Raw genomic sequence first — 13,805 nt, 5'->3', positions numbered from 1 at the left:
AGCAGCTCAGCATAGCACCTATCAGAGCATATCCTTGTATTCCGTGGCCAGTATGGGTAATTTGACTTAGACTATCCCATAAAGAAAGAGGTTTAAAATAAACTGAATGATCTTGCATTTGCTGCAGTTTAAGAGGATGACGCGGACAATTGTGAAGTCTCATTTCACTCATGATATCATGCTAAACTGCAGCAACTCATCTATCTGCTTTTCTAGCCCCTAAAATCTTAAGAAACCAAATTGCTAGTTACAGTTATTCTTGATCTCCTAAATAAATTAAAAAAAAAAAAAAAACCTTCAGAATCCATTTGCTTTGTCAGTTAACTTCTCTTTTGTCTTCCCAAGCATCCATTTGGCTATTTGCTAGAATTTCCTGATCAGTGTGTGAAACAATTTCTTAATGTTGCTATCAGAAACAATTTCTTAATTTCAGGTTCTTTCTCAGAATTGCTCTAATATTCTACAAATCTAGATCTTGGCAATGTCTCTTGATAACAGTTTGAATTTCCACAATGTCTTTATAAAAGTCCACCAACGACCAAGTCTCGCAATGCCCAAGTATTGTTTTAAATGTTTTATTGTTTTAAACCATGAAAAATGAAGCACACAAAACTTAAATTATCCTTTTGACCATGATCATATGAGGAGATGTAAGAGTTAAATTTTCTGCTATCCAAATGTTTGGAAGTATTTAAATTTGGTTATTTGGATCCAGCCAGTAGCTCCTGGATATAAGTTGTCTAACTTAAGTCAGGCATTTAAAAAGAGCCATATAAGTTTAAGCTCATCATCCTAGGCTGGAAACTTTGAGGGACATTTGCCTCATCCTGAGAGAGAGATCAAAGATAAGTGAGATGAAATACCCTCTTGAAGTTTGTATTTCTCTCTACTCAATAAAGTGATTTTAGTTTGAATACCTTTGCTTTGATAACTACCTTTTACAAATCTAAATCCTAGAACCTAACCACTGACAGGTCAAGATCAAACCCATGTACATATATTTGAGTCCTTTCAAGCCCTCTCCCCTTTTCTCATATAAGAACCTCAAGATCTGACATCTAGCTGTTAATTCAGGAGAACCTTTATTCACTTGTGTAAAATTTTTCCTGAAAAAATCTTCACAAAATCTCCAGGATCTGATCTGGTAAAACTGAGACAGTAAAAGTACTTAACAGCTTTATCTCAAAAAGTGTGTGTGCCTTTGTTAGACGTTTTCCTATATGACCTAGTAACAAGCTCAACAGCAGTTGATTTGGCATAAGATTGGTTTCCTATAAAAACGTGAATTCTTATTTCATACCGATAGTTCCTGGGTGGATGTTTATTTCCTCCAGGCGATCACAGTAAATTCCCTCAGATGCCCGAAGAAGGATCAGTAGCCTTAAACCCCTTTCTAGCGGATGCTGAAAAGAGCCTGCAATAAAGAAAAAAAAAAAAAAAACAGCAACAACCCACCACTGAGGTGTTAACTCAAATATTTCAAGTGCCTAAATTAAGAGGGAGGGGTGAGTGAATCCAAATTTAGATCCCCGAAAGGGAAGTCTAAAGGAGTTTGTCCAAGGTTACACAAGGAATCCGTGAAGACAGCTGGTTCCCTTTCGGCTCCCCAACCTCTGAACTACTGTTTCCCTCTTCAGTCCATTTTTGCCCTTCTACTCTCTGCTCATATATAATTGCACCAGTACCCAGATAACCATGAGTTCTACAGCCAGGATAAGTAAAATGGTCCCTCAGATCAACAGAAAGATGTTAATAGAGCAGAGGAACAGAAAAGTCGAAAAAGCTTTGGTGTGTGCAACGCTGCTCTTATCTTGTGGTGATAAGTCTGTACAGTAAACTGTATTCCAACTGTGACTTCATTTATTTCACCAAGGGTAGTTTACAGTTGCAGAAGAAAACGGCCCAGCACTAAACAGATAGTAGGGAGGAAAAAGTAGGACAGTTTTTGCCCTGGAGAAATGTATGTGGAGTCCAGTGAAAGAGTTCAGCGTTCTTTTAAAATTAGAGATTAAATCAATTATGCAACAGAAAACTGCAGCAGATGTAGAACTAAAAAACATATACATATCTGTACAAAATTAGCTGGCCTGTCATGATCTTTTAATATTGAAAAATTACTAGTTTGGAAAAGAGAGATGATTTTGTATCCTAAAGAAATATTCCTCTTTAAGAGCATTTTTAAATGAAGGGCAATCAATAATAAATGCATTGCTCCTCATCAGTGCCTAACTGTTATCTGTGGCTATTTAAATTCTCCGTAAAGCTTTTAAAGGGATATAAGACAAACAACAGTACAAGACTTGCAGCTCCCCATCTAATATATCTCACACCAGTGAGTTTTGGCATCTTCTCTGGGGACATGAATGGAATTTAGTCTTTCACCTCCTGTTTTCCACTCAACCCATCTTTGACCTTCTTGTTTAAACTCTCATAACTGTGCTTTGCACGGAAGATCGTCAGGAATTGGACCATGACCAAATACTAGTTTCAGATCAGAAAACTAGTGGTAAGCACTTTCACCACCAGTGGACAAAGTTAAATAAATATCTAGAAAGAGCAGCAGAAAACTTCTGTAAAGAGTCATGTCTAGTTTTGCATGCAGAATGAGTGTATCAGCTACACTGAAGACCCAAGAAAGACTCAGCAAAACGCTCTGAAGAATTTTGTATTGATATTACAGTGTAATTCACAAATACCTTTTCCTAATCATAATGATATCCCTTTAAGGTGGAGGATTATAACGAACTATTGTTACGAATTATTATTGGTATTATTATTGTACTGGTAGATAGAAAGTGTATACTATTTCTTCCTGTTAAGTCAGTAAAAAATAGCCTTGTGATATATCCAACTTTTCAGCCTCCATTTTAAGATAATTTTTAAAGTAGGTTTCTAGGCTTCATGCTCAGAGAGAAACGCTTGGAAATGTGAATCCTAAAAGCTTGAATTGGAACTTATCACTTCTTAAAAAGAAATATGTCTACATTTACCTAAAATTTGTGATTTTTAAACCCTAAAAAACATAAGAATAGGTTAGGGAATGTTATCCTTGTTAAAAAAAATAAAAATAAAAACATATACACACATACATGCAAAACCAAAAGATAAATAGAGCGAGAAAGAAGGTAGCTGTAATAAAACTACTCTTAATACCTCACAGACAGATTAAGCCCATAGAAAAATCTAAAAAGGGGAAGATAATGGCCACAGAAACGCTTCAGTGGCTGCAAACTGTAAATAGCATATGATACAAGAATACAGGAGATATCTGTGACTAGAAAAATTAAATTTGCTTTAAGTAAATTTAGAAGAAAAATAATCCTAATAATTACTTATTTACAACAATAGTACAGTATTTTTATATCAATATATTTAAATAATTTGAATGCAAGTGCTACTAAAGAGTTGGCCCAGAAACTCGTTGAACTATTAAGGTGGACTTTTCAGCAAATTTTGGATCACTCATAATGTGTCAGAACACTTGAAGAAAGCTGATATTGTGCCAATATTTCAAACAAACATAAAAGTAAGAGCCCCAGCTAATTACAGGCCTGTCAGCTTGACATTGATTCTAGGGGGAAAAAAAAAAGGAATGTCCAACCCGAAACACAATTAATAAATCATTAAAGGTGGAGGATATAATTAATGCCAATCAACATGGCTTTACAGAAAATAGGTCCTGTGAAACTTCCTTGTTAGCATCTTTTGATGAGATTACAGGTTTAGTTGATAAAGATAATAGCTTTGATATAATTGGCTTCTCCAAGGTATTTGACTTAGTAGCACAAAACTTTCTAATTAACCAACTATACTGGCACAACATGAATACGGTACGCTTTAAATCACAGGAGGACCAACCGAAATGGGGTTTTTACTCAAGCAGGTACATTTCTCATTTGGTCTTGAAAGTCCTGTGGTACATAATGCTTTATCAGTGACCTGAAGGACTCTGAAGTTACTGAAATTAAGTGGATAAGCGGCTACAAATGGGAAAAGGCCAGTAAAAGTAGACACAATTTAGGAGTGAGGAACTGGAGGGGAGAAAGTGGAGAATGGTCAAAATCCAGTAAGATAGGTCTTGCAAAGGAAATGCAGTCTGTATAAATAAATGGAGAACAAAGGAAAAATAAGAAAAACGAGGTGAAAGGAACAAGCTAGATAAGGGATCTGAGCTATGTATTTTGGCTTAGTCAAAATACAGCCCAAGACAGCAACTCATGAAAATGAAGACACAGAAATGGAAGCTACCTCAGCTTACTCAAAGTAAAATCCAAAGTAGTTAACACAGTGACATCGGGTAACTTTCAACACCATATGAAATAACTGGCATATGAAATCACAGCTCATTAATAAGCTGTTTTGATAAAACTATCAAGTTGCCCTAAAGCAGCAATCATAATCTCTGCAGCACATACGTGAAGTATCTGGGCTTTAAACACCTATGTTTGAACTCTGAATATGAAAACTTTAGGTGACTTGCCTCACTTTCACGTGGTCAACCAGTCTTACAGGCCTATCAACCCGTCAAATCAGCTGTCCTGTGTGTGAGAGGCACAGAAATAGTCCCCACTTCATATTTCTACTATTAGTTGAAGGCTCATCAATTAGACCTAGGCGGCCTGATGGATCAGGTGAGATGATAAATCACCACTGTCAGAGAACTAGGAAAAAGGTAAATGTGATCAGAAGTCGCCAGAAGTATCTGGTGAGATGTGCAGGAAAGTTCAGGAGGGACTAATGCCAGTGTACACAGAAAGAAAGTAGAGCTTTCTCAAACACATCCTCTGTTCCAACCAGAAAGCGTATCTGGAATTTGAAGGGTTTGCTCCTCTCTTTCAATTTGCCACATATCTACCAGTCTAGGCAGAGATTCTGAGTAGCAGTTTGACCGGTCTGGAAATCTCAGGCATTTCTGAGGTGCATGCACAGGTTGACTTATTGGTAGGCTGACAGGTAGGAAGAATGCAACTTTCTAAGAGCTAGACTTTAAGTACAGCCATTGCTCAGTCATTTAGTGCCTTCACTGTCTGTCTGACGTTTGACTTCATGTCAAATGGCCTCACTACATGTATGAATTTCTGTGAGGGGCAGCTTGAGCTGAGTTCTTCCAGGGAGTGCTGGCATCATAATGTAATCACTTCGAAGTGCTTGGAAACCAGTTTTCCTATGGATAAGAAATAACCTGCAATGCTGATCAAGCCACTGCTGATTACATATTTTCCTGAAAAAGTGTGAGGTCCAAGTGCCTCGACTGACACATAGTTCTGTTAGTGCAGTGGTTTAAGCTGATTCATAAAACTTCACCAGGTCCAGACACTAGAGAGAATAAAACCTCATCATCTTGAAATAAAAATAAACAAACAAACAAACAAACAAAAACAAGGGAGAACAGGCAGAGAGGTGTATTTTTTCTACATGGATTTCCACTTATTCTAGACTGCAACCTGGATCTAGTTTGCTTTTGGATTTCAAAAGCATTTTCCATTGTTTTCACATTTCAGTTTGATCCCAGATGTTCTTCCTGATAGTTTTTGATGCATTTTTTTCTTCTTTTTCCTTAGCAAATTACATTCAATTCTTTCCTAGAGCAGTGGGCGTTTCCTCCCTTCTAGCCTTTCCTTTCTTCACAACATAACACCATGCAACAGCTGTTGTATATAAGAGCAAGGAAATCGCTGAGATAAGATCCCCACCTTCCACTGGCAAATAGACTTTGCTAAATATGTTGCAGCAGTCACGTCCAATATCAGTTTTGTGTTTTATTTCTCTAGTTTTGTGTTTTATTTCTCTAAACTTTCTTGGTTTCTACCTGCCCAACTATTTTCAAAATTGTAGTTTGTCACTAGAAAGTCTGAAGAATTTTTACTTATGGTCATTGCATTGCTGGATAGTCACCTAGAGTTGGCTTCTCCTTTCCCAGCTGTTCCATCAGGCATCCAGGCTACATTCTGCAAAGATGTAGCCTGTAAAAGTAGTTGTAAACAAGGAGGCATCACATGAGTGGAAGATGGGTGAACTGGCAGATGATGCTGCCAAACAAATGGAAGAGATAAGACAGACATACAGCTGTACAGTTGGAGTCAGCAACTGGGAATGAGATGAACGTCCAAGGAATAAGAAGACGCGTAGGATAGGATTCAGCTAACTAATTATGGATGTCTAATACCATTTGAGAGCCCTAGGGCATCCAGATTCACCATATGTTTTGGCTGATACGAGACTGGGATCAGTGGGAGAACAGTGCCTTTTTCAGCAGAATCTGTAGGCCAGGTGGGGCACCTGAGTGTGCCCAAAATGATACAAGAGCCCTATATTTAGGCAACTGAAGCCTGTTCCCAGGGAGATTCACATACCTACATACAAGCGTCTTCATCCAAGCCAACACAGAACAGTCAGTGTGGTCAGCGGAGCCTAGAAAGTAATTTGCACTAAAGTATCTATATTAGCCAGTCCCACTGACTCCCCTAACTGTATTGACTAGATCTACATTGATATAGTGAGGACTGAAATATCCAGCTCACTTGCTGTCTCTACATGAAACACCTAGTTTGGGAATCTTAAACATGCGGGTCGAAACCATTCTCTAGATGATATGATCAGCTAAAAGAAATCAAGTGGCTGAGAAAGGGCAAAGACCAAACGGAGGCCGAGAGATGAATTGAAAGGGATGCAGATGGTACAATGAACTTTTCAAACCACTTATTCTATTACCAGGGATGAAAAAATAGGCTCAATACATCCATAGTACTCCAGCTCCATACACGGAAGTTGTGCAGTTGAACCAGAATGTTACATGACTGCAAGTAGGACGGGACTGAGCCCACAGTGAAACACGGGACCCACACAATAGAGGTATGAAATGAGAAACAAGACTGACAAGCCACCATCACTTAGATGCAAAAATAAAAAAAAAAGGAAAGTGGCGAGTTGAAACTAAAAAGAAAAATCTTATCTGGATAATTACTTAGCATAAAAAGCATAAATAGCTCACTAGCAAAGAACAGCTGAGTACAATGGAATTCAAGATGAGTCCAATAGACCAATTTGTGAAAAAAGAACTTCAGCATTTGCTGCAGCCTTATCAGGAGTTGAGGGTTTTGTTCAGCAATGGAACAGGGCACTTTCAATGCATGCTATCTGCACTTTAATGCTGACTTATGGGTTAAAATGAAAGAACTACTCTAGCATGGAACTGAAAAGAAACCTCTGAGACATCAAGCTCAGCATTTCCTTTCTTCTTCTGATATTGGTGTGCTAATGATATTTAGCTAATCACTTAACCTCTCTGAACCTCAATCACTCTTGCTATAAACTGGAGGAAAAAAAAAAGAACTAATTGTTTTAAAGCATAGAAATTCAGAAAGGTAAAAATAAATGGTGTTTCTAAAATATTATTGCAAATACTACCATCAAAAAAGAGACTTTCAAAGTTTAAATCACAGAGAAAAGCTCCATACCTGGGAGCTAGGAATACTACACGGGAGGTAACCAAAAAGCTTCGTGGGTCCAACAACAATGAAGGGCTTGGAGCACCTAGAAAAACTGGGGGTGTGGGTAGACCCACATATTTTACTTCTGTTGTCCCAGGACTCTGACAGAGCTCTTTGCTGTCCTTTTCAGAGCTTTAACCATCTCACATCTCCTGGTGATCACAATCCACCTTGATGATGGATTATACCACACACAGAAGAGCAAAGTGATGGTAGACCCTCCAGGATCACAGATGCCCCAGGAATTCTAATCTGTCAGCTCTCACTGCATTTCTAAAAGCAGTGGCGCCTTTCAGCCTGCTAACTCATCCTAGTTTTAGTGCAAGTTATCATTTTACCAAAAAGTAATCAGGATCTGGTTGATGTTTCATAAGCTCTACTTTTACATTGATTTTTTTTTCATTTCTTTTCAATTTCTCATCTCACTGAGTTCCTGTGTGCTTATGGCCATGTTTTAACCATCTGACTTTTTTTCTTTTCCCCTGCAAATAAGATGCCAGGTGCTCTTAAGGGCAGCAAAGTCCAAATAAGATTTGTTTCCACAACTAATCATTGTTCTCTAGTAGTTTATTAAGCAAAGCAGTAAACAAAATGTCCAGGCTCTGCCAGAGAGTCTTTGTTTGGCCCAGGCCAGTCAATTAGAGGCAGTGATACGTGGCCAAGGATTGCTACACCAGGAAAGGTCCAGAGAAGTTACACAAGAGGGAGGATCTGGGGATTTGGATCACATGATATGAACCTCAGATCCCGCTCAGGCAATGCTGAATGCTGACGTCCACATCTATTAAATCTGTTTACTAAACTGTCTCGTTATCTGTGTTGTGTCAGGATTTCTTTAGGGTGTGGTGGAATTGCACAGATGGGCTTCCAAACCTTCCTTCAGGCATGGAACAGCCAGGATTGGACAGATGGGCTCCAAGAAGTTACCTTTAGGCCTCGAACACATGGGAAAAGAAAGAGGAAGGGAAAGAAATGTTCACTCCCAGTTTTACAAACAAGCATAGAAGCCAGGATAAGATGCAGGAAACTTGGAGACTTTCTACCTACCTATCATCTTCACAGCTGAAACTAAAGTAAGAATATCTCTCCAGAAGATAGCGGACTAAGATTCAATAGCTGCAAATACCTGTTTGGCTTTTAGTATCATTAGTACTCACAGATATGCTGGAGGGGAGTTCATACAGCAAAAAGTGCCTCAATGTTTCTTAAGTGTTTTTAGCAATGAAAACATGCTTTTTCATAAAACTAATAAGAAATCACATTTAAACTACAGAAGACTGTAAGTAAGAAATGACTGAGTTTCTTTTGAGTATATATACATTGACCTCCCAGATTAGGCTTTCAAACCTTTTGGGTTTTTTTCCAAAGGAAAACACAGGGCAGTGAAATAACTCTTTTTGCCATAACTCTTTTGTATTAACTAAACAGTCCCTTGAGATGAGCAACAAACAAATATTGGAGCAGACTTCCTCAGGAGGTGATTACACAAACAAATTCTCGTTTTAAAGTTCATAAAACCAATCTTGAGAAAGGTCAGGCAGTTATCGACAATGCGATCCCAGCATCCTAAGGATTCCTCTAAATAAATATAATGCCTGGCTTTAGGAATCCTGATATTTAAAGGGAATTATGCAAGTAATTACTTTTATGGGGAAAAAACCCTGATCCTGTTTGTTACAAACAATGTGAAAGAGCCCCAGTGACATTGGAGACTCTGAGAGCACTAGAGGTAGTACCCCTGCAAGGCAGCACTTCCATGAAGTCCTGGTACTCACCCCTGCAAAGGGAGGAGAAGAACAAATGCTATGAATCCATTTGTGCCAGCTTTATGCCATAGCAGGATTTCCAGACACGCTGGCGATTCTTGGGCATTTTGTTTGTGTTGGTTTTAAATACCTTTACGCCACTTAGCAAGTCCCTTTCTAATGCCCACAGATACCAGACACTGCCTGAACACAGAATAAGGGAGAATCTGCCCTGAGGAGCTACAGCCTCATAAAGCAGCCCCACATGAAGTTGAGGCGCTTTTATATACCAGGTAAAATCTGAGCCACGATGAAATCAAGGGCAGTTTTGTCATTGGCTTCAGTGAGGTGAGGATGGCACCAGTTATAACGTGTTGCTATTAAATGAACTGGTAATTAGCTGCAGTGGATTATCACTGTTCTTAATATGGACCTTCTCAGTGTCCACAGAACAGACACTCCAATAGCTTTGTGACATTAGGATGGCCACTATGTTTACACTAACACAACACAATTTCTTCCCACTTTTTGCTGTTTATCAAGAGTAGAAACAAACCCCAGGCACCCAGAAGACGAGCTGCTCACTTACCCACTTTCAGTGTGCCCCCCACCACCACGATACAGGCAGCGCTCAGGAAGTTGCTGGAATTGCTAGGGAACTCGAGGGTCCCCAGGATGTAGAGACCCCTCAGAGGGGGAAGAGCCGTATCCACCAGGATGGTCCGGTCTAAGAAATAAAGCAGAGGGTTATTCAGGCAAAGTGGCAGGGAGGTGGAAAAGCTCAGACTAGCTCTGCCTGAGTTTAGCTTTACTTAAAACTTTTTTGCTTAGAAAAAGGCAGCTAGTGGTTATGCGTTTGTACAGCATCTGCTAGAGCTTCAGCTACAGCTGAGGCTCCATGGTGTGACTGCAATCTGATAATAAATAATAACATAATATTTATAATGATATCGTTGCATGATTAGGTTTCATCAAATGCCCCTTGAAGCTTTAGGAGCGCATGGAAAGTGCAGCAAGTTGGAGACGTGCTAGCCTCCCTGGATGAATCTGGCTCTACTTTGTAAAGTGAATGTTGAGCACCCAGTGCAATGAAGCAAGAGTAAACTAATCCACGTCCAGACAGCATTTTTCCTTCATGGCACGGAAGAGAACAAGAATGAATGAAGTGAAAAAGATACAACAGGGTCAAATAATCAGGATTACATTGGTGCAACGTGAAGTCACATAGTACAACCCACGTCCAACAACTCCCTGCCGCTGCTCTTCCCCCTCTGCAGTTTGGCTTTGCTCTTGGGTTTGCAAGAAAAAAGCTTTGCTAGAATCAACACAGCCTAAAGGAAGCCAAACTTCTCTGGTTCTTTATTCACAGAACTAGTCATTCCCTATTAATAACTTAGGTAACAGCAGCCAGGGGAAGCACCATTTCCTCAGCTCTGTAAGGATAAAGTAAGGAGCGTAAGTCACTTCTGACTCCATTTCCAGGCTCCTTGATCCCTGCTTTGACCAGAGGACACTAGAAGTATTCTACAGCACTGGATATTGCCAGAAATGAATTTACGACTTCTTATGCTAGCTCATCTCTGAAGTACAATTTAGAGAACCTTTACAGTTGAGAGCACAGGGCTGAGACACAAAGGCACAAACTTCATTGCAGGCTACCTCTCTTGCCATATTCCTCCACATCCTTCCTTCCTATCAAGCACCATGTCAGGCTGGGACTGCCTCTTACTGTATATTTTTATGTTGCAGAACAGAGTAAGACTTCTGATGACTGAGCACAACAGCAATGTCACTGGTGCCTCCTAAAGTTGACAGCCCACAGCCTGTGAACTATTTAAATGCCACCTAAGCTTTCAAGATAGGACATGAATAAGTGCTGAAATGGTGCCTCCTTTAAGGTAGCCCACAGAAGTGAAATCCACCCTCAGGGCCCATCTAATGGTCTTTAATGTCAGTGGGAGCTTTTTAGTTGATTGCAGTGGAAACCGGTTCAGGTCTTTTAATTGTGGTTTCCAGCTCTTTTCACTACAACAAGAGTAACAGCTTCCTGGTATAGCATCTCTCTGAGTCACTGGATGCTCCTGGAAGAACAAGAACAAGAAACAAAAACTGAACAAATAGTTCAACAAGATGCTGTTATTTAGGGACTTTCTGCACAGAAGCCTTGTTCAGGATCTAATTGTGACTTCCACAGAAATAGTTTGCAGAAAATGAGATTGTTCAACATAATGACAGCTGTCAACTCCTGCCCAGAGATTTGCTGTGGCTTTCCTTGATCTCATATTCTTTACTTCAAGGCATAGATTCACAAAACAGGACAAATTAAGGAAAAAGCAGATTTTACAATGGACTTTGACAAAGCAGTGAGAACAAGGCACTTGAAACAGTTTTGGTCTGGAAAACTGGAAGAGCCATGCAATGTCTTGAGAAGTGGAGCAGCTACTGAGCAGTTTTGCTTCTCCCTACAACCATCAGCAGCTGCTTGGAGGAAGAGACAAATAACCATACAATAGACAGCGCAGGGAAAGTCTTTTCCCTTAAAATAAATAATTAAAACTTGACTCAAACCATTTAACATAAAAGTTTATCAACTCTCCCAGCTGCTTGTTTTTAAAAAGCGAAAGATTAGGCGGTTAGGGTTTTCTTAGCCCTGAGCCCAGTGAACCTTGTAGCAGTGAGTTTATCAAGTTAATTGTGAGTCAGGTGAAAGCAGGGCTAAAAGTTAGGATGTTTTTCCTTGCTTGGTCTGGTGTCTTTCACAGTAAGAGACAAAATGTTCTTTATAATTTGAAGGGGAAGTTACAAGGCTTTTCATTATATCTGAAGAATATCCAGAAATTCTGCCTTATTAAGGACAATTTCACACTCTGTCCTTGTTTAAGCAAAGCTCCTGCCGACTTCAATGGCAAATTAATCTGCGCATGGGATGAAGGCCTGATGTTGTTCCCATCAGGTGAGATAGCTGCAGCTGTCAAAGCATGCAACAGTAGTAATAATTTAGGGCAAGAAGTGAAAAATTCTGTATTTATGTAACTAGAACTAAGGATAACAAATGCAGTCATCCAGGCTGATGTACCAAGGGGGCACAGTCCTTGGGCAACAGGATTTATGATTTCTGGGGTGTCATTGCAATCAGGGCCTAATTTTTACACTATTGTCATTACAACAGGTGCAAGGTTTAAGATGTATCATGAGGTCTTCAAAGATCTTCTCTTGCACGCACACTGTCCTAAATCATGCATGCCTGTGGGTCCTCAGGGAATCACAGTGCAAAAACTGTGATGGTCCTTGCTGGTCCTGTTGTGATGTGTCATAACGTAATAAAAGGCTGCACAAAGTACACTGAGGAATGGACTGAATAAAAGGTGAGTAGACAGCCTTCATATTAGCATTTCCTAGCTTTTGACTCTTTCATTTAGCAGCCTTAAAAATTTAACAGCTGTTTGGGGAGAGCAAAGCACTGCATACTCAGGAGTCCCAGTTCTGCTTACTGGTTTGTTTCTTCTGCACCCACCTCTTGCTTTCCTATTGTTGTTTTCTTTTTACTCACTAAACATCTGCAAGGGACACACTGAGAGGCCAGGAGATGTCATATCTCTTTTCAAGGACTACAGCAAGCACCACAAGAACCTACAGTTACTCAGAAGACCCCAACTGAAAAGAAACACCCTGCATCCTTGGGCTGAAGCATCCTTCAGGCACGCAAGTTTTTCACAGCATTCAGATATAATAAGTCTCTATAGAGCATGTGCAATCTACATTTTTTTTTCTAAATCTCATAATATGAAAATAACATTTTCATAGGCATGAAGAAACTCTTGTGTATAATCTCTTTACAGGACAGGCATAGTCCTATGCCCTGCAGAACTGAGAAGGGAAAGCACAGTATGTGAGGATAGGAAACAGAAAGAAGAGAATAAGGGGGAAGATGTTGTTAAAATGATATCTCAGGCAGAAGACGAATCTAGTTTGTGAAATCACAGCTCAAGAATGTGGCAAAAAGCTGCAGCTGACAAAGGCCATAAGTACATTCATCAAACACAGACTGAAACATTTTTACAAGGGGGGGAAAAAAGTGCTCCTAGGCATTTATATGTCAAGTTTCAGTCTAGAACAGATATTTTTGCTGAGTTGCATATCTTTCTAAAGAAGGTTTTATAAAGGAAGCGCTGACTGCTTTGTAGCTGTAGCATCGTGTATGTGAGCCCTGAAACACAGGAGGAGATAGAAATTCTCCCATCCAGAGATATCTGTGCAAATCTGTGATTTCATCACTGTAAAAGAACAATACTTTGGTGTAGAACACTTAGTGTGTGAAGTCCTGAGAGAGTGAAATGTTGCTCTTCATAAACAACAGAAGCTCATTGGCAGGGAAAAAAAAAAAAAAAGGTCCTTCCACGCTTGAGAAGAAAAACAAATAGATTCAAAGGAGACTTTTCAGGATTAACAAGGTCCTTACAGAATACTCTCATTATATAATAGAGGGAGATGGCTACTGAGGGGTTAAAACTGTAAACGTTAGGTCACTAGGCTCAAGTGATTTACCTTCAGAGAAAGACAAAATTGAGGT

The 13,805-nt window shown here is 39.5% G+C and overlaps 1 protein-coding gene across 6 annotated transcripts in view; it reads right to left on the bottom strand.

Annotated features, from left to right (window-relative positions):
• Positions 1-13,805, bottom strand: part of PKHD1 (PKHD1 ciliary IPT domain containing fibrocystin/polyductin) — a 280,498-nt gene that overhangs the window by 90,545 nt on the left and 176,148 nt on the right. For all 6 annotated transcript variants that reach the window (XM_068936956.1, XM_068936955.1, XM_068936957.1 and 3 more), the window contains exons 52-53: positions 9,825-9,962; positions 1,301-1,414 (exon numbers count right to left, since the gene is read on the bottom strand). In XM_068936956.1, the coding sequence (XP_068793057.1) occupies positions 1,301-1,414; positions 9,825-9,962 (252 nt within the window). The remainder of the gene's footprint in view (positions 1-1,300; positions 1,415-9,824; positions 9,963-13,805) is intronic.

Source organism: Struthio camelus, chromosome 3, assembly GCF_040807025.1.
Source record: "Struthio camelus isolate bStrCam1 chromosome 3, bStrCam1.hap1, whole genome shotgun sequence".
NCBI lineage: Eukaryota > Metazoa > Chordata > Aves > Struthioniformes > Struthionidae > Struthio > Struthio camelus.
The sequence above is the reverse complement of the archived record's forward strand: the minus strand, read 5'-3'. Positions and strand labels throughout refer to the sequence as shown.